This window comes from Piliocolobus tephrosceles, chromosome 5 (genome assembly GCF_002776525.5).
Source record: "Piliocolobus tephrosceles isolate RC106 chromosome 5, ASM277652v3, whole genome shotgun sequence".
Taxonomy (NCBI): domain Eukaryota; kingdom Metazoa; phylum Chordata; class Mammalia; order Primates; family Cercopithecidae; genus Piliocolobus; species Piliocolobus tephrosceles.
This window is the reverse complement of record NC_045438.1, coordinates 56,506,367-56,524,358: the sequence shown is the minus strand read 5'-3', so window position 1 is coordinate 56,524,358 and position 17,992 is coordinate 56,506,367. Positions and strand designations below refer to the sequence as shown.

Below are 17,992 nucleotides of genomic sequence, written 5' to 3'. Positions count from 1 at the left end.
CTCTCTCCCCATTTAGGGCTCCTCCGGGAGAACCTTTCAAGAATCAATTTCCCATTTCCTAACAAATCTCCTGCAATACGGCACAAGGAGGGAAACGACCAGCTCTGACCAGAGCAAAGAAAGAAGAGACTGTCATCTCCTTTGCAAGAGATATAGCATCTCTAAGGAGGCAGCTGATGATCATATGGCATCTTTAACGAGGTAGCTGATGATCAAGGTGCATCTCTAATAAGGTAGCTAAAGATCACATTTGCTCTTTGAAATCACATTTACTTTTTCAGCCACATCACCTGGGAAACACATGGCCTACACAATAAACCCCGACATCTTTTTCACTTATAATACTTGTTTTGGTTTTTTGTTTGTTTGTTTTTGAGATGGAGTTTCACTCTTGTCACCCAGGCTGGAGTGCAGTGGCACGATCTCGGCTCTCTGCAACCTCTGCCTCCCAAGTTCAAGCGATTCTGCAGCCTCAGCCTCCTGAGTAGCTGGGATTACAGACACCTGCCATCATGCCAGGCTAATTATTGCATTTTTAGTAGAGATGGGGTTTCATCATGTTGGCCAGGCTGGTCTCAAACTCCTCACCTCAGGTGATCCACCCACCTCGGCCTCCCACAGTGCTGGGATTACAGGCGTGAGCCACCGCGCCTGGCCTCACTCATAATAGTTTGCACCACATTTCCTTATCCTGTCCTTGGATAGCTATCTGACTTCTAAACCTTAAAGCTGAACTTTCTTATCTTTTTAAATTTTAATCCTGCCAGATTCAACCCATTATTTCATCTTTCCAAATCGTTTCTGTCATTCAATACAGAAATCTGCCTGTCCAGTATGGAAAAATTGAGGACGTTCTTTACCTTCCTCAGCCAGCCACAATGTCTACAAGCATCCAAATCTAGGGATGGAAAAGAGGACTGCAGTATGTGAGGGATGCTGGGCCCCTGGGCTTTGTACACCTACCAGCCTGCTAGGAAAAGGTATCACTTGGACATGAAACACCTTTGCAATTGCCCCTTTTACCACCAGAGGGGCTTGTGGTAACCAAGACATGATGCCTGCCCTCCACGGTTGGGGGAGCAGGGCTCCAACTGTTCAATAAGGGGCAAAGAAAAGCTAGAAAGGGGTAATTGAGAGGGCACTGGGCATTGCACAAGTAGTATTTGCAGATGTTTCTGCTCTCTCCTGTGACAGGGAAGGGCATCACTTGACAATGAGGTTTGGCTTCTGAACAACACACTCAGCTCCTCTGACAAAGAGTCCCAGGGGGCTGTGCAGAATGCCAGAGGCTGCAAGGCAGCTCTGTGTGCATCTGCATAAATCAACGCTGTACAGATTTGGAGCTTCTTGCTTCCTCACAAGACATTTAGATTTCTTCAAATCTATACAAGGCAACTATAGTTTTTAAATGGCAATTCTTATAAAAAAAAAAAAAGTTTCTCATCTCAAAAAAACAAATTCTTACTCCTATTGTCTTTATGTTTAAAAAAAGACAGCTGGTTCATCAATGATAGACTGGATTAAGAAAATGTGGCATATATACAACATGGAATACTATGCAGCCATAAAAAAGGATGAGTTCACGTCCTTTGCAGGGACATGGACGAAGCTGGAAACCATCAATCTCAGCAAACTAACACAAGGACAGAAAACCAAACACCGCATGTTCTCACTCATAGGTGGGAACTGAACAAAGAGAACACTTGGACACAGGAAGGGGAACATCACACACTGGGGCCTGTCGGGAGGTGGGGGGCTGGGGTAGGGATAGCATTAGGAGAAATACCTAATGTAAATGACGAATTGATGCGTGCAGCAAACCAACATGGCACATGTATACCTATGTAACAAACCTGCATGCACATTGTACACATGTACCCTAGAACTTAAAGTATAATAAAAAAAAAAAAGACAGCTGCACTTGTTAGTGATGACCACAACTAGGCTTTGTTCATAAAGCTGGAATGACAAATCAATAATCCAGATGATATTCTTAGTTGCATAAGCTAGAAGAAAAACCTCTTTGGAGTTCTGAACATGTACAGCATGTGAAATTCAGAAGCTGCCTTCCAAATAACTAAACTACTTTTGGTTATTTACTTTTTTTCTCCAAATCCAGCAAAAATATCACAGACAGTATAGGCATACCTATAAAATAAGCAATAAGTATTAAATCCAGTCATTACATTAGGCCGGGTGCAGTGGCTCATGCCTATAATCCCAGCACTTTGGGAGGCCAAGGTGAAGAAACTGCTTGAGGTCAGGAGTTATGAGAGTAGCCTGGTCAACATGATGAATCCTCGTCTCTACTAAAAATTAGACAAAAATTAGCCAGGTGTGGTGGCGCACACCTGTAATTCCAGCTACTTGTAACAATCTGAGGCACGAGAATTGCTTCAGCCTGGGAGGCAGAGTTTGCAGCGAGCTGAGATCGCTCCATTGCACTCCAGCCTGGGCAACAAAGCAAGACTCTGTCTCAAAAAAATAAAAATAAGTAAAAAATCCAATAATTATTTATTGAACTGCATAATGCACGTGAATAGTAGGTAAAACCTATTTCACAGGTGTGAGAAAGTATCTGCAGTAAGGCAGGCCATGGATCCAGTGTCAAACCCCTCATGTGAACTCACATCAATGCTAGACTCTCGGCACTTCCTGGGAAAGAACACGGCTGGAGGAAATGATTCCCAGTGGCCTCAGCAGGTGACACTGCACTCACCTTTCAGCGTTACCCAGTACTGTTTCCATTTCCTTCTTGCCACCAGCTCGAGCTTCCTTTCCTTCTGCACAGTGACCAGGGGCTTGAAGAAAAGCCACCCGGCTTTCCGGACCACCCCCTGTTCCTTCTCAAAGAGCAGATCCAGCTGTTCCAGAGAGCTGAGCGACTCGCTGCTGGACTCGGCGGTTTCTGTAGACGTTTCTATGTTCTCAATGTTGGTCCTGCTCATTTCCAACTCTCTCATGAAATTCTCATAAATGTTCTGTCGGAGGGGATCGCTGCCAATTGCATGTGTGGATTCACTTCTCTGAGACAGGATCTGAGCAGAGCCTCCTGACCACAGAAAAGCAGACGCCTGGGAGGGCCCCTGCACATCTGTATTCAGTCCATCAGAGCGACTGTCAAAGTAGTCACTGCCCTCCTTGGACCTCGGCTCCTGTGAGAAACACACAAGATCACCCATCAGAGCTGACAGCTATCCAAAGCGTCCCTTCTTGAACACAGCATAAGTGTAGTATCGGTGGCTGCTAATAATGTAATGCAAAGCAAGATTCTGATAACAAAAATACATCTTTAACCACCAAGTCTTCATACCAGAAAGAATTTTCAAAATAGTGTTGCCTAAGCCAACTGATATCCAGTAGAGTTAGCGCTTAAAGAGGTAAATAAAACATCAAGGGCTCTCCTAAATCTAACCTATGCTTAGCATCGAGAAACTAGTATGTTTACAACACACTAGTGAAGATTACTAGAATGATATTTCCTTGCTCACTGCTAACCATGAATCAGTATCTTCCAGGAAAGAATTCATATTCTTGCAATTTATTTTTCCCCGGGATCATTTGAAAGGTAAATTAGAAAATTACTAGTACCAGGGCAGGGTGGGGAAGATAGGGACTCAGTATTGTTACACAAAACCCAAAAACTTCTCTTCCTCTCCCTATAGTCCCCAGCTTCTGGCCAAGTGCCTAGGTCTAGACTTCCAGACTTTGAGATCTCTAGTATCTTATTTTCACAGTTCATATAGTAAAAATAATAGGTGGTGAGGTGGCTCATGCCTGTAATTCTAGCACTTTGGGAGGTCGAGGCAGGTGGATCACCTGAGGCCAGGAGTTCGAGACCAGCCTGGCCAACATGGTGAAACCCGGTCTCTACTAAAAATACAAAAATTAGCCGGGCATGGCGGTGAGCACCTGTAACCCCAGCTACTTGGGAGGTTGAGGCAGGAGAATCACCTGAACCTGGGAGGCGGAGGTTGCTGTGAACCAAGATCGCGCCATTGCACTCTAGCCTGGGCAACAAGAGCAAAACTCCATCTCAATAATAGTAATAATAATAATAATAATAATAATAATACACTTAGGATTCCTTATCTATGAAGGGTACTGGCTAGTAACTATAGCTTTTTTTTTTCTTTTTTTTTTTTTTGTTTTTTTGAGATGGAGTTTCGCCCGGCTAATTTTGTATTTTTAGAAGAGACGGGGTTTCTCCATGTTGGTCAGGCTGGTCTCAAACTCCCAACCTCAGGTGATCTACCCACCTCGGTCTCCCAAAGTGCTGGGATTACAGGCATGAGCCACCGAGCCCAGTCAGTTTTTTTCATAATTAATATTTCTTACTTAATTTGATAATTACTTTCATGAAAAAATATACTTATTTATTCATTCACATCCGTTCATCTGAGTACCTATTTTATTCTAGGTACTGGAGATATCAAAGACATGATTCTTAACTGTAGTACTTATTCCAACACAAAAATCAAACACAGGCAGTTCTAAATACAATTCATACTTATATAATACTGTTGGTCCCTGTGAGGACCTGGTGCATTGAACATCAAGCTGGCCATGCACAGAGCTGAAAACACAAAGACATTTCTCTAATATCTGGATTAGAAGTCTAGTCACTCAAGAAAAATAATTTGCATACAGGCTATTCACTGGTAAATGGCATTAATTAAAATTTTCAGCATAAAGTGAGCTTAACTTCTGACTCAAAAGGCACTGACATTCAACATTTATGGCTTAAATGAAGGTAATTCTGCAGAGACGCCAAGCACACTCAAGACTATTCAGCTGCTAGTGGGCCTTCGATTATATTTTCATATGCATTAAAATAAAAATAATGGAAAACTGGGTCAAGGACCATTGACTAAAGGTCTTATTTTGAATATTACATTGTGTAGAGAGGTTTCCTTTTCAGAAATTTCATCCAAAAATCAAGTTGCAATTACTTACTGTCTTGTAAGAGAATGATCACACAATTGGAGAGTACTTCCAAATACCCAGGAGCCATGAACCACTGCACCCCAAGCAGATATTACAAATGGAAATATGATTTGCCACCATTTACACTGCATCTCCAGTCATATTTATACACTGATGCTTATGTATAACAGAGCAAATAAACCAGCTACTGTGAGTCACGTGGACAGGAAGCTTTTGAAATACTTAGGAGTTTTTTTTTTTTTAATTCTCACTTTGTTGCTTTTCAAAAACTCCTGGCTGGGCTCGGTGGCTCACGCCTATAATCCCAGCAAGGGATTACTTGGGAGGCTGAGGTAAGTGGATCATGAGGTCAGGAGATCGAGACTATCCTGGCTAACATGGTAAAACCCCGTCTCTACTAAAAATACAAAAAATTAGCCAGGTGTGGTGGCGGGCGCCTGGAGTCCCAGCTACTTGGGAGGCTGAGGCAGGAAAGGTGAAGAAACGCTTGTCATCTAGCTAGTATTAACATTATCTCAGTGATAAATATGTCCCTCTGACTCATAACCCAAAAACATTGGAATTACCTCTGATACCCTGCCAGGGCCATGACGGAATGCTTCAAAACAAGCACAACTCTGCCAGAGAAAGGCACAAAAGTCCCAAAGTTAAGTGTGACCTACACACACTCTTGACACTGCTTCTCAAGTTACAGTGCCAACTTTTACATGTCTAACCACAGCAAAGCATGGATTTTACTTTGTCAGAAATGGTGGGGGTTGGGGGAATGCATTTTAGCATTTATAACTGATTCTTATACATAGTATGAACTCTCCCAGTCTCTAATAAATTTCTAAATCTTTTTATCTAGAATCCTAATAGCCAGTGACTAATTTTCAGGCTAATAAAAAAGAGCCTTTAAAAAATATAGAATGTCTTTAAATAGGTTCAGCTAGAATTCTTAATCACTGTGTTACGTGGATGAAACTAAAGTGGCTGCTATATATATATACACAAATCATGTGATTTCCATTTCCATACAAATGACTTCACTTCCACCAAATCGAATAATCAGAAACAAGGGCTAATGTAACTTGATGACCAGGGCAGTACAGCCGAGTGGAGATGAGTAAAGACTCAAGAGTAAAAACTTAGGCCAGGTGTGGTGGCTCACACCAGTTATCCCAGCACTTTGTGAGGCCGAGGCAGGCAGATCACCTGAGGTCGGGAGTTCAAGACCAGCCTGACCAACATGGAGAACCCTGTCTCTACGAAAAACACAAAATTAGCCGGGCGTCAGTGACGCGCGCCTGTAATCCCAGCTACTCAGATGCTGAGGCAGGAGAATCGCTTGAGTGAACCGACATGGCACCATTGCACTCCAGCCTGGGCCACAAGAGTGAGACTCCATCTCAAAAAGAAAAGAGTAAAAACTCAGAGATGTCACTCTACAGAAAGACATGTACTGCAAGATTCCACTTATACGTGGAATATCAAATAGTCCAACTCATCAAAGCAGAGAGTACAATGGTGGTTGCCAGGGGCAAGAGAGGGAAATGGGAAGGTGCTTCTTAAAGGGTACAAAGCTTCAGCTTTGCAGGAGGAACGAGTTCTGGAGCTCTAAGGTAAATTATGGTGACTACAGTTAATAATAATAAATTCTATGATTAAAATTTGCTAGGAAGGTACTTTTTTTAACAGAGCTAGACTGTCTCAAAAAATAAAATAAATAATAAAATTCTAATTCTTTGATTCTAACCAGTTTGTTTGCTTGTTTGTTTGTTTGTTTGTTGTTGAGATGAAGTCTCACTCTGTTGCCTAGGCTGGAGTGCGCTGGCGTGATCTCAGCTCACTGCAACCTCTACCTCCCGGGTTCAAGCCATTCTCCTGCCTCTGCCTCCCAAGTAGCGGGACTAACAGGCACATGCCAGCATGCCCAGTTAATTTTCATTAGAGATGGGATTTCGCCAAGTTGGCCAGGTTTGTCTTGAACTCCTGACCTCCAGTGATCCGCCTGCCTCAGCCTCCCAAAGTGCTGGGATGACAGGCGTGAGCCACTGCGCCCAGCCCTAACCAGTTTGTCTTTAACTCTACAGGCACACAGTTCAAAGTTTTTGGACAATGCAGAATTGAAGGAGACCCAGTTCCCGTGGGCAGGAGAGGCAAGAAGGGTCACTCTGCCCATGATAGAATAACTCATACACAGCAGCAACTGGTCTACTTCTGAACCAAGTGGGAACTGACACTGCAGGAGGCTTCGCAGAGCCATGTGTAGCCAGGCCACATACACAGATGAGCAACACACTGAGTGCACATAAGAGATGCAGATCATTGGCTCGATGCCACCACCAATTAGGGGACACAGTGGATGACAGCTGAACACAGGTCGGCACCATAACACTTGAATGAAAAAGGCGTGGATGTTGTCCACCTGGGACTGCAGCCCTCAAGTAAGCAGAAGGTGCGTCTCCCATTATGCTCAGCTGGGATCAGTTGTTTAGGAAATGAGAGCTGAGAGAAAAGAGTCAAGGAAATCTCTACTATTTCGTGGTCTAGTCTGAAAAAGTGATGATCCAGGAGTAAAATCACTATACAAATTACTACGATGTATTCAGGGACATGAAGAGGTCCTGAAAACAGGATGCTGATCGTCTGTTCTTCATCTCTGTGTGAAGGAGGAGGAGGGAGAACCCAAGCTCAGCACAGGAGGGGGTGGTGGAGGCAGACACACTATGTATCAGAAGGAAGTAATGAATGTCAAACTTTTAAATCTGAAGCAATCTACTCAAAAAAGTTATATTATTTTCCACCCCTAAATCTCCATATAATTAATATAATTTTATAATTTTCTGTCTATCTAGGATGCAATTTTGCTAGAGACTAATTTTGCCCACACAAATTCCCTTCAACTCCAGGACTTATACAGAGTAATTTAAAAAGAAGATTCTCGGCCGGGCGCGGTGGCTCAAGCCTGTAATCCCAGCACTTTGGGAGGCCGAGACGGGCGGATCACGAGGTCAGCAGATTGGGACCAACCTGGCTAATATAGTGAAACCCCGTCTCTACCAAAAAATACAAAAAACTAGCCGGGCGAGGTGGCGGGCGCCTGTAGTCCCAGCTACTCGGGAGGCTGAGGCAGGAGAATGGTGTGAACCCGGGAGGTGGAGCTTGCAGTGAGCTGAGATCCCGCCACTGCACTCCAGCCTGGGTGACAGAGCGAGACTCCGTCTCAAAAAAAAAAAAAAAAAAAAAAAAAAAAGAAGCTTCTCCCCTCTACAAATAAAAAATAAAAAACAAAAACATGTAACAAAACAACAACAAACTGAAAATCTAGCAATCGCCTCTAGTTACCTAAAAAGGCAAACTATCACTTTTCTTCCTGGTGGATAAGCCGCTTTGCTCCCCCAGTCAAACTCTACACGCCATGATACAGAAGTATATACATGATTCTTATTTTATCAGTTTTATCAGTATATATATTTTTCTACTACACGCACTTAGGTACAAGATATTTTCAGGATGCCGTTAGCTATCTCCATGAGGAGGTTAAGATTACACATATAGGCCGGACATGGTGACTCATGCTTGTAATCCCAGCACATTGGGAGGCCGAGGCAGGTGGATCACCTGAGGTCAAGAGTTTCAGACCAGCCTGGCCAACATGGTGAAACCCCGTCTCTACTAAAAATACAAAAATTAGCCGGGCATGGTGGTGCACGCCTATAATGCCAGCTACTTGGGAGGCTGAGGCAGCAGAATTGCTTGAACACAGGAAGCAGAGGTTGCAGTGAGCCAAGATCGCACCACTGCACTCCAGCCTGGGCAACAAGCGATATTCTGTCTCCAAAAAAAAAAAAAAAGATTACACTGTAGATATATTATCAACTTTTTTTTTTTTTTTGATGTACCAACTTAAGCAAAGAAATTTTAATTTCATGAAAGTAATACCAAATTTAACATGCCTACTCAACCAAAAATAATGACAATCTCGTCTGTTTTGTTTGGATTGTAAGAATGAGGTCTAGTAAAATTCTCAGATAACCAATTATTTCAGGAATTCTCTCCAACTCTACTTACTTTTTTTTTTAAAGACAGTGTCTCTGTTGCCCAGGTGTGATCTCGGCTCACTGCAACCTCTGCCTCCCAGGTTCAAGTGGTTCTCCTGCCTCAGCCTCCCAAGTAGCTGGGATTACAGGCACCCACCACCACCCCGGGCTAATTTTTGTATTTTGGGTAGAGACAGGGTTTTGCCATGTTGGCCAGGCTGGTCTCAAACTCCTGGCCTCAAGTGATCTGCCTGCTTTGGCATCCCCAAGTGCTGGGATGACAGGCATGAGCTGCCGTACCCAGCTATGGCCAAGTCTTAAGATTAGGCTTGTGGAGTGCAGGCAAGAGTGCGGGGACATACACAGAACCAGAATGCTATTGACTGAACATTTGTTTCCCCCCTCCCCAAAATCCATGTTGAGGCTTTAACTACCAGTGGACGGTATTTGACTAACACCTTTGAGAGGTAATTGGTTTAGAGGGGGTCATGAGGGTAGAGTTCCCATAATGGGATTAGGGTCCTTATAAGAAGAAGAAAGGAGCCTAGACCTCCCGCTCTCTCTGCTGCGTGAGGACACAGCAAGAAGGCGGCCGTCTGCAGCCAGGAAGAGAGCCCTCCCCAGAACTGGACCACACTGGTACTCTGACCTCTGACTTCCAGAATTATGAGAAATAGATGTCTGTTGATTAAACCACCCAGTCTGTGGTATTGTGTTTGCAGCCCAAGCTGACTAAGACACAGGAAGATTAAAGTTGTCACTAAAAGTGAAAATATCTGAAGCAAAAGAAAAAACAAACCCACACCTGAAAATGAGATAAGTCAGGCTTTCCACTGAACTCTTCACTTTTGCCAGATCATTTAAGCACCCCAACAACACTCTATGGTGGCTTCTACTAACCTTCCCCTTCTCCAGATGGGGAAACTGTGGGGACCCTTCCCTTTGCTCTAAGGTACACTCACCTGGAGTTTCCTTTTCTTCCTTGAGAGGCTTCCCGTCCAGTCACTGATCCGTCGCATCCTGGCTTTGAGGGAGTCCTTCTTTGCAGTATCCTCAACTAAGGCTTTGGGCTTCCGACAGGGGAGAGTGAAGGAACTGTACTGGACAGGGTCCCTGTGTGCCACCCTAGAGGGCACATCAATGTCAGAGGCAAAAGAGATGCGGTTGCTCAGGCTGGCGTGCGTGCCCATGTATTCATCAGAAAGACGGATACCTGAGGGGGACAGGCTCCCCAAGTTGGCATCTTTGTACAGTTCCCGAAGGGAGGAGAGGGAAGAGCTTTGGTTGAAAGGCTTTTTGGCATCACCAGGTGGGAAGCTGGCATGGAGGCTGGGGTCAGGCATGCCGGGGGCCAGGAAGGAGCCCTCAGCCTCGCTCAGCTCTCCAGCGTTGCCCCAAGGGGAGTCGTACCAGGATGACTCAGAACTCAGGGAGCTGCCTTTGCTGGACCGCAGGCGAGAGTCCGTGGGAGAGGGGCGATGGCTGGGCAGGGAATCAGCGCTGGACCCCCTCCTGGCTTCAGGCACTGGGGAGGTTTCTGATGCTAAGGTAGGTGAGTACCTCAGCAGCTGCACTGGCTCACTGGTGTCCTCTGCAGGCACTTTGCTGGGGTTGCCACCATTGTGGAACTCGACCCTTAAACACCCATCCAGCTTCCCCAGTGTTTTGATGAGCACTCTGGGGCTCTTGCGGTCTTCTCCTGGCAGGGTGGAGGCAATGCTCTCATTCCTCCCATAGCAGTTGAGAAGGTGTCCGTTGCAGTCTCTGGAGGTGATGTGGTTATCTGCTGGCTCATGGCCAACAGAGTGGAAGCCATTCTCAGTTGAGAAAGCAGCACTGATGCCCTGGAAATCCTTCCCTGGGGCATTTGTCCTGTGCGTGGAGTAGGCAATGCCTCTGGAGACCTTGCACGTGGAGCCACCGGGTCTCGATGCGTAAGGCTGGTTACTCTTAAAGTGAGAAAGGCAGCTTCGGGCCAGGGACCTGGACTTGTAACCTGCTCCGCTGCTTCCGTGACCCCATCCATGCAATGACTTTTCCTCTTTTGCATGAATCCCACGTATTTTCAGGGAGCAAGGAATTTGCTTAGCACCAGTGACAGTATTGCTATGATTTTTAGATCCTTGAAGGGTGTACTGACTCTCGGAGTTGCCCATTTTAACCTAAATTAAGAACAGTTGCATCAGTAAGACCGTGGCCTAAATTACGCTCCATTATGACAGAACTTTTAAAAAGAATGCGCTGCATATTACACAGCAATTTTAGTGCCTGGAAAGACTCAAAGGAGTAGGGACAAGAGTCCGTCAGTAGAACAGGCTCTCCTTATTTTGCGAGGCTGCTCATTAGCTAGACAGACAACACTGCACACCTGTCTGCTAGTTATTTTAAAGACATTATTCATTATACAATATTAATTTAGAAGTTGAACCGGCATAAAAATCAGCTTATGAGAAAGATCTGCTTCAGGCTTGGTGTTGGGAGACTTTGAACTAATGGTTTTTTTTTTTTTAAGACAGGGTCTCACTGTTATCATCCAGGCTGGAGTGCAGTGCTGCAGTCACAGCTCACAGCAGCCTCGACTTCCTAGGCTCAAGTGATCCTCCTGCCTTAGCTTCCCAAGTACCTGGGGCTATAGGCACATGCTACCACGCTCAAACTCGGGGTTTTTTTTTTTTTTTTTTTTTAAAGATACGGGGTCTCACTCTGTTGCCCCACGCTGGTCTTGAACTCCTGGGCTCAAGAGATTCTCTTGCCTCGGCCTCCCAAAGTGCTTGCATCACAGGTGTGAGCCACCACACCAGACCAAATTAATGATTCTTGAAGAGAAAAATCAGGGAAAGTATCTTTATTCTGTGAGTCTAAGTACATAGATTTCAGTGATCAGAGAGATACATTTTCATTGCACATAAACGACTGGTAGAGCTAACATCTCTCCATAGCATTTTGAGAGATTTTTGCTCAAAAACTACCACATTTTTATAACATGACACCAAGTGCCAGGCTCTGTTGGGGCTCTAGGAATACCACAAAAGAAAAAGGCCTGCAAGTCCTCAAAAAATGAGGCTGAGATGAAAAATGGGGGAAAAAATAAGAGCTCTCATTTGGGAAAGAAAAACATTTTAATAAAACTAATCTCTAGAGCTTTTCTAAAGACTTCAGGTGTCTTCACTTTAGAATACGATGAGAGAAGTAAGTATGAAGCTGACTTAGAATAAGGGCATCAGAAAAATTTAATATTAGACTCTTACTTCCTTGTAAAAACCCCAGTTTGCTCAAGGAGTCTATTAGTTAAGCCAAACTCAAAGTGAAAAGGGGGAGAGGGAAGGAGGGAGGGAGGGAGGAAAGAAGAAACCATCTCTTTTGATTCTGAAATAATTTTTTTGAGGTGGGATCTTGCTATGTTGCCCAGGCCAGTTTCAAACCCCTGGGCTCAAGGGATTCTCCTGCCTCAGCCTCCCAAGTAGCTGGAACTACAGGCACACGCCACCATGCCCAGCTAGTTTCTGACTCAAACCAGTATATCACTATTTTAGGTCAGTTGGAGGTGATGCTCTTCTGGTGAAGACTCCAGATATATTTAGTAGGCTTTTTATTTTTAATTCTTTTATATCTAAGAATGTGTGCCACAAAACAGAAGTTAAATGGATTGACTTTTCTTTGGGGGTAATTATCAAATATTTTAAAATCAAAATCACTAGCCCAAATAATTAAATCTTTACTTATTACCTTATTCACAGTCATGCAACTTGACATGACCCCCAAGGCACATGGGTTGGGTTTACCTGAAGTCTAGTTTCTGCTCTGAGGGAGATTAGTGGTCAGTAGGCTTTACATGGTCTTGGGAGCAATGCAGCACATTTAACAAGCACGCAAAGTGAGTCCATGAAGTGAGCCTGAAAAACAGAAATGCAAGAAAACTCTGTGAACTGTTTTACTCCAAGCTCCCACAAAGCCAAAAGGAAGGTTTAACACAAATTATAAGAAGAAACAACTGGTATCCAGGGTCACTGTCAAGGTAATATATGAAATGTCTGTGAACCGTGTGATTCATCAGGGTCATTTGAAGCCAGAACTGCCCATCCAGTCTTGCAAAGGCCACCAACTCAACACCCAGTCTGCAGTCAAATGCATGCCTTTGTTTCAGGGGAGACTGCTCCAGTGAGTCATGCATGGCTCATCTGTCACCACGACCAGGAAAACAACTCTCAGTCTCACAGGGCTGCAGGAGCGTTGGGCTGGTGTGACAAGAGGTGGCCCTTGTTCTCTATTTGACCAAGCAGTAAAAATACAGCCCAAAATGTAACATCACAGTGAATAGTCCTTGACTAAAATAATTTAGCTTGTAGACATTGACCCCATAAATGAGATTAAAAGCTTTCTTAAGCACATGTTAGTAGGGGCAAGAGGTCCCCCCTGAGGGATAAGGCAGGGCTTCTGAAAGGGAGGAGGACTGGCTGAGACGGGGAGGCTCCCTCTGGCCATGCTCACTGCTGGATACGAAGCCACAGACACGGGAAGTAGAGGGGTGAGGGCTTAATAGTGAGTTTTTGTTCCTTTTAAAAAAAGAAATGTTTATTGGTAATTGTGGTCAAACATGGATAACATAACATTTTTCATCTTATCCTTTTATTTTATTTTATTTATTTATTTGTTTTTATTATTATTATTTTTTGAGACAGAGTTTTGCTCTTGTTGCCCAGGCTGGAGTGCAGTGGCGCGATCTCAGCTCACCGCAACCTCTGCCTCCTGGGTTCAAGCGATTCTCCTGCCTCAGCCTCCCGAATAGCTGGGATTACAAGCATGAGCCACCACGCCCAGCTAATTTTGTACTTTTAGTAGAGTCGGGGTTTCTCCATGTCAGTCAGACTGGTCTCGAACTCCCGACTTCAGGTGATCTGCCCACCTCCGTCTCCCAAAGTACTGGGATTACAGGCATGAGCCACCGTTCCCAGCCCATCTTACCCATTTTTAAATGTACAGGGCAGCAGTAAGTACACTGTTGTACAACCATCACCGACATTCATCTTCAGAACTCTTTCCATCTTGCAGAACAGAAACTCTGCACCCATTAAACAGCAACTCCCCAGTCCCACAGCCCCTGGCAACCGTCACTCTACTTTCTGTCTCTATGAATTTGAGGACTCTAGATACCGCATATAAGTGAAAGTATTTGTCTTTTTGCAACTGGTTTATTTCACTTAGTATAATGCCCTCAAGTTTCATCCCCGTGGTAGCAGGTGTCATACTTTTCTTCCTTGTTAAGGCTGAATAGCATTCTATTATATGCCGCATTTTGTTTATTCATCCATCCTATGGAGAGACACTTGAGTTGCTTCCACCTCTTGGCTATTATGAATAATGCTGCTATGAACATGGGCATTTATCCCTTCCAGACCCTGCTTTCAATTTTTCGCGATATACACCCAGAAATTTTTCGCGATATACACCATCCTATTGCATATTGTGGAAATGCAATAGGATTAGGTTATTCTATTTTTAATTCTTCTTCTTTTTTTTTTTTTTTTTGGAGACAAAGTCTTCTCTGTTGTCCAGGCTAGAGTGCAGTGGCACAATCTCGGCTCACTGCAACCTCCGCCTCCTGGGTTCAAGTGATTCTCTTGCCTCAGCCTCTCAGGTAGCTGTGATTACAGGCGTGCACCATTACGCCAGGTAATTTTTGTATTTTTAGTAGAGACAGGGCTTCACCGTGTTGACCAGGCTGGTCTCGAACTTCCAGCCTCAAGTGATCCACCCACCTCGGCCTCCCAAAGTGCTGGGATTACAGGCATGAGCCACCGCGCCCAGCTCTATTTTTAATTCTTTAAGGAACCGCCATACTGTTTTCCACAACAGCTGCACCATTTGACATGCTCACCAACAGTGCAGCAGAGTTCCAGTTCCTCCACATCCTCACCCATGCTTGCTATTTTCTGTTTTTTGACAGTCGTCATCCTAATGGACATATCTCATTATGGGTTTCATTTTCGTTTCTCTAATGATAAGTGATATTGAACCATCTTTTTCACGTGCTTATTGGCTATTGTATATCTTCTTAGGAGGGTTCAATGGCACCTTTTTTTTTTTTTTTTTTTTTTTTGAGACAGACTCTCACTCTGTTACCCAGGCTGGAGTACAGCAGTGCAATCTCGACTCACTGCAACCTCTGCCTCCCAGGTTCAAGTGATTCCCCTGCCTCAGCCTCCCAAGTAGCTGGGATTACAGGTGCCCACCACACACTCGGCTAATTTTTATGTTTTTAGTAGAGACGGGGTTTCACCATGTTGGCCAGGCTGGTCCTGAACTCCTGACTTCAGGTGATCCACCCGCCTCGGCCTCCCAAAGTGCTGGGATTACAGGCGTGAGGCACCGCACCCAGCCTCAGTGGTGACTTTTACAGTTAGTGGGAGGAGAAGCAAGACACCAGAGCTAGGTTCCTCTAACAAAGCCAAAGACAAATCTCCTGCCTGAGTCTATCCACACAGATACATTTTAAAATAAAAATATAAAAAAATAAAGTCAAATACATTTTCCACTTGGCCATCAGCAGGAAATCCAATAGCTCAGCCTCTAATTAATGAGGACTGAGAAGGTGCCTGCTATGCCGCCAACCCCCTACCTTTCAGTAGGCAGCTGTGCCACACATCTAAAAAGGGGATAGCAACCGCTAGACTTGCCACTAGAACCTGGCCCCATCTCACACATGGGGCTGGACCACAAGAAGCCCACCTTTTTAAAGTCCAAAACTGGCTGGGCGTGGTGGCTCATGCCTGTAATCCCAGCACTTTGGGAGGCCGAGGCAGGGCAGATCACCTGAGGTTAGGAGTTCGAGACCAGCCTGACCAACATGGAGAAACCCCATCTCTACTAAAAATACAAAATTAGCCAGGCATGGTGGTGCATGCCTGTAAACCCAGCTACTCAGGAGGCTGAGGCAAGAGAATCACTTAAACGCCAGACACTTAAACGCCAGAGGCAGAAGTTGCGGTGAGCCAAGATTGCACCATTGCACTCCAGCCTGGGCAACAAGAGCGAAACTCCATCTCAAAAGAAAAAAAAAGTTCCAAACCTGGCTGGGCATAGTGGCTCAAGCCTGTAATCCCAGCACGTTGGGAAGCCGAGGCAGATGGATCACTTGAGCCCAGGAGTTTGAGACGAGCCTGGCCAAAATGGTGAAACTCCATCTCTACTAAAACTACAAAAAAATTAGCCGAGTGTGGTGGCATACACCTGTAATCCCAGCTACTGGGGAGGCTGAGGTGGGAGAATTGCTTGAACCGGGAGGCAGAAGTTGCAGTGAGCTGAGATCAAGCCACCGGACTCAAGCCTGGGCAACAGACACAGCAAGACTGTCAACTCTCTCAAAAATGATGATGATAATAATAAACAAATAAAGTTCAAAACCTGAGCCACTGCTCTACCTCAGCTACCCTTTTATTTTTTTAACTGAGGGAACTACAAATGGCCAGAGAGCTGCCACTCAGACTGTCACAGTGAGTGGATCAGAGTGAGCCTTCATTTGTTTCCTTTCGTAAAGACCTTGCAAGGTCCAGCGATGACACTGGAGGCGAAAGGCTCCCGGTCTCTCGCTCCTCAGCCACCTCTCTTTGTCAGCCCTCCTGAGCTGCAGCATACACAGCACAGGCCCCAAGTTCGCCAAAACCAGCGGACAAAACTGCGATTGAGTGGCCGACTGTGTCAGCTGCTCATGGACACACAAAGAGGTCAGAATTCAAAGTCACAGAATCGCTCCCAGGTGGAAGTTTCTGCCTAGCGGCAGGTTAGAACCTAAGCTCATCTCACTACTTTTGCAATTAAATAGCTTAATTGTTTTATTTCGTGGGATATTTCTAAAAACACAGGAGACTCCATCCTCTACTGAATGCTGTGCACTCAAGGCCTAGCACCTGGAGGCTCATGTAAGCACTCAGCAGACACCTGTGACAGCAATTCATGTGCTACACAGTTGATGCAGACCCCAGACCAAGGGCGAGAATCCTCCTTACTGGGTATGACAGAAAGACTGGTGTATCAACTCACAAGGATACGTTTCCATAATTAAGATAGAGAAAAGCAAACAGGGAGTGACAAAAGTATAGAACAACATGCATTTTCACATGTGCACAATGCTGACAAAATGTGCAATTTTGGGTCAGTCCTGGCAGGGAAGAAACAAAAAACAAAAAAACAGCCTTAAACTGTAGGAGGAAGAATTTATCCAATATTTATGAGAAATTTATTGACAGGAAGGATAATCCCTGAGGGAAGCTAAGTAATTATTGTCCCTGAAGAGTTTGACAAGTTGAACAGATATTTATCTGTCATGCTTCAGCTATGATTTTTGTCTGGAAGCAAGGGAATATTTAAGGCAAATGTTCAGTAACCTCTGGCCCCCGACTCCTTTATTAAAGGAATTTTATGATATTCCAGTTTAAAAACTATTTTAGTTAATAGAAAGGGGGCTGAAAAAATTTAAAAAAAAAAACAGATTTCATGTAAACTCTTTTTTTTAAAAAGTATTTTAAAAGGGCCTGATGTTTACAAATAGCAAAAGTACGTATAGGTATAGTCACCCGCAGTAACTCCTGTGAAGGTATTCTAACCTGCAGGAATGGGTATGAGCTATAACAATAAGTGGCGAGGCCTAGGGCTGGAAGAGACGTAATTTAAGTGAAGTTACTCCAGAATAATGTGGCACCAAGAGTGCGTATACTTAGCAAACATTTTATGTTGTGACATTTTATGCTGTGTACAAATTTTTTTATAATTATATTTTATTTACAGGACAATTATATATAATAAATATTGGAATTTAAAAAAACTGAATCACAATGACGTGGACCTAGAAAAAAAAAATCCTACCTTTCATTCTGCATTCCCTCCAAACTCCAAAATCCTACCTTCCATTCTGCATTCCCTCCCAATCCCCAAAAATCCCACTTTCCATTCTCCATTCCCTCCAAACCCCAAAATCCTACCTTCCATTCTCCATTCCCTCCAATCCCCCAAAATCCCACCTTCCA

General features: G+C 44.4%; 1 protein-coding gene across 1 annotated transcript in view; it reads right to left on the bottom strand.

Moving 5' to 3' along the window:
* Window positions 1-17,992, bottom strand: part of TIAM2 (TIAM Rac1 associated GEF 2) — a 541,563-nt gene that overhangs the window by 119,969 nt on the left and 403,602 nt on the right. Inside the window, 3 exon segments of the mRNA XM_023206084.3 lie at window positions 2,720-3,155; window positions 9,935-11,134; window positions 12,755-12,798. Of these exon segments, the coding sequence (XP_023061852.2) occupies window positions 2,720-3,155; window positions 9,935-11,134; window positions 12,755-12,798 (1,680 nt within the window).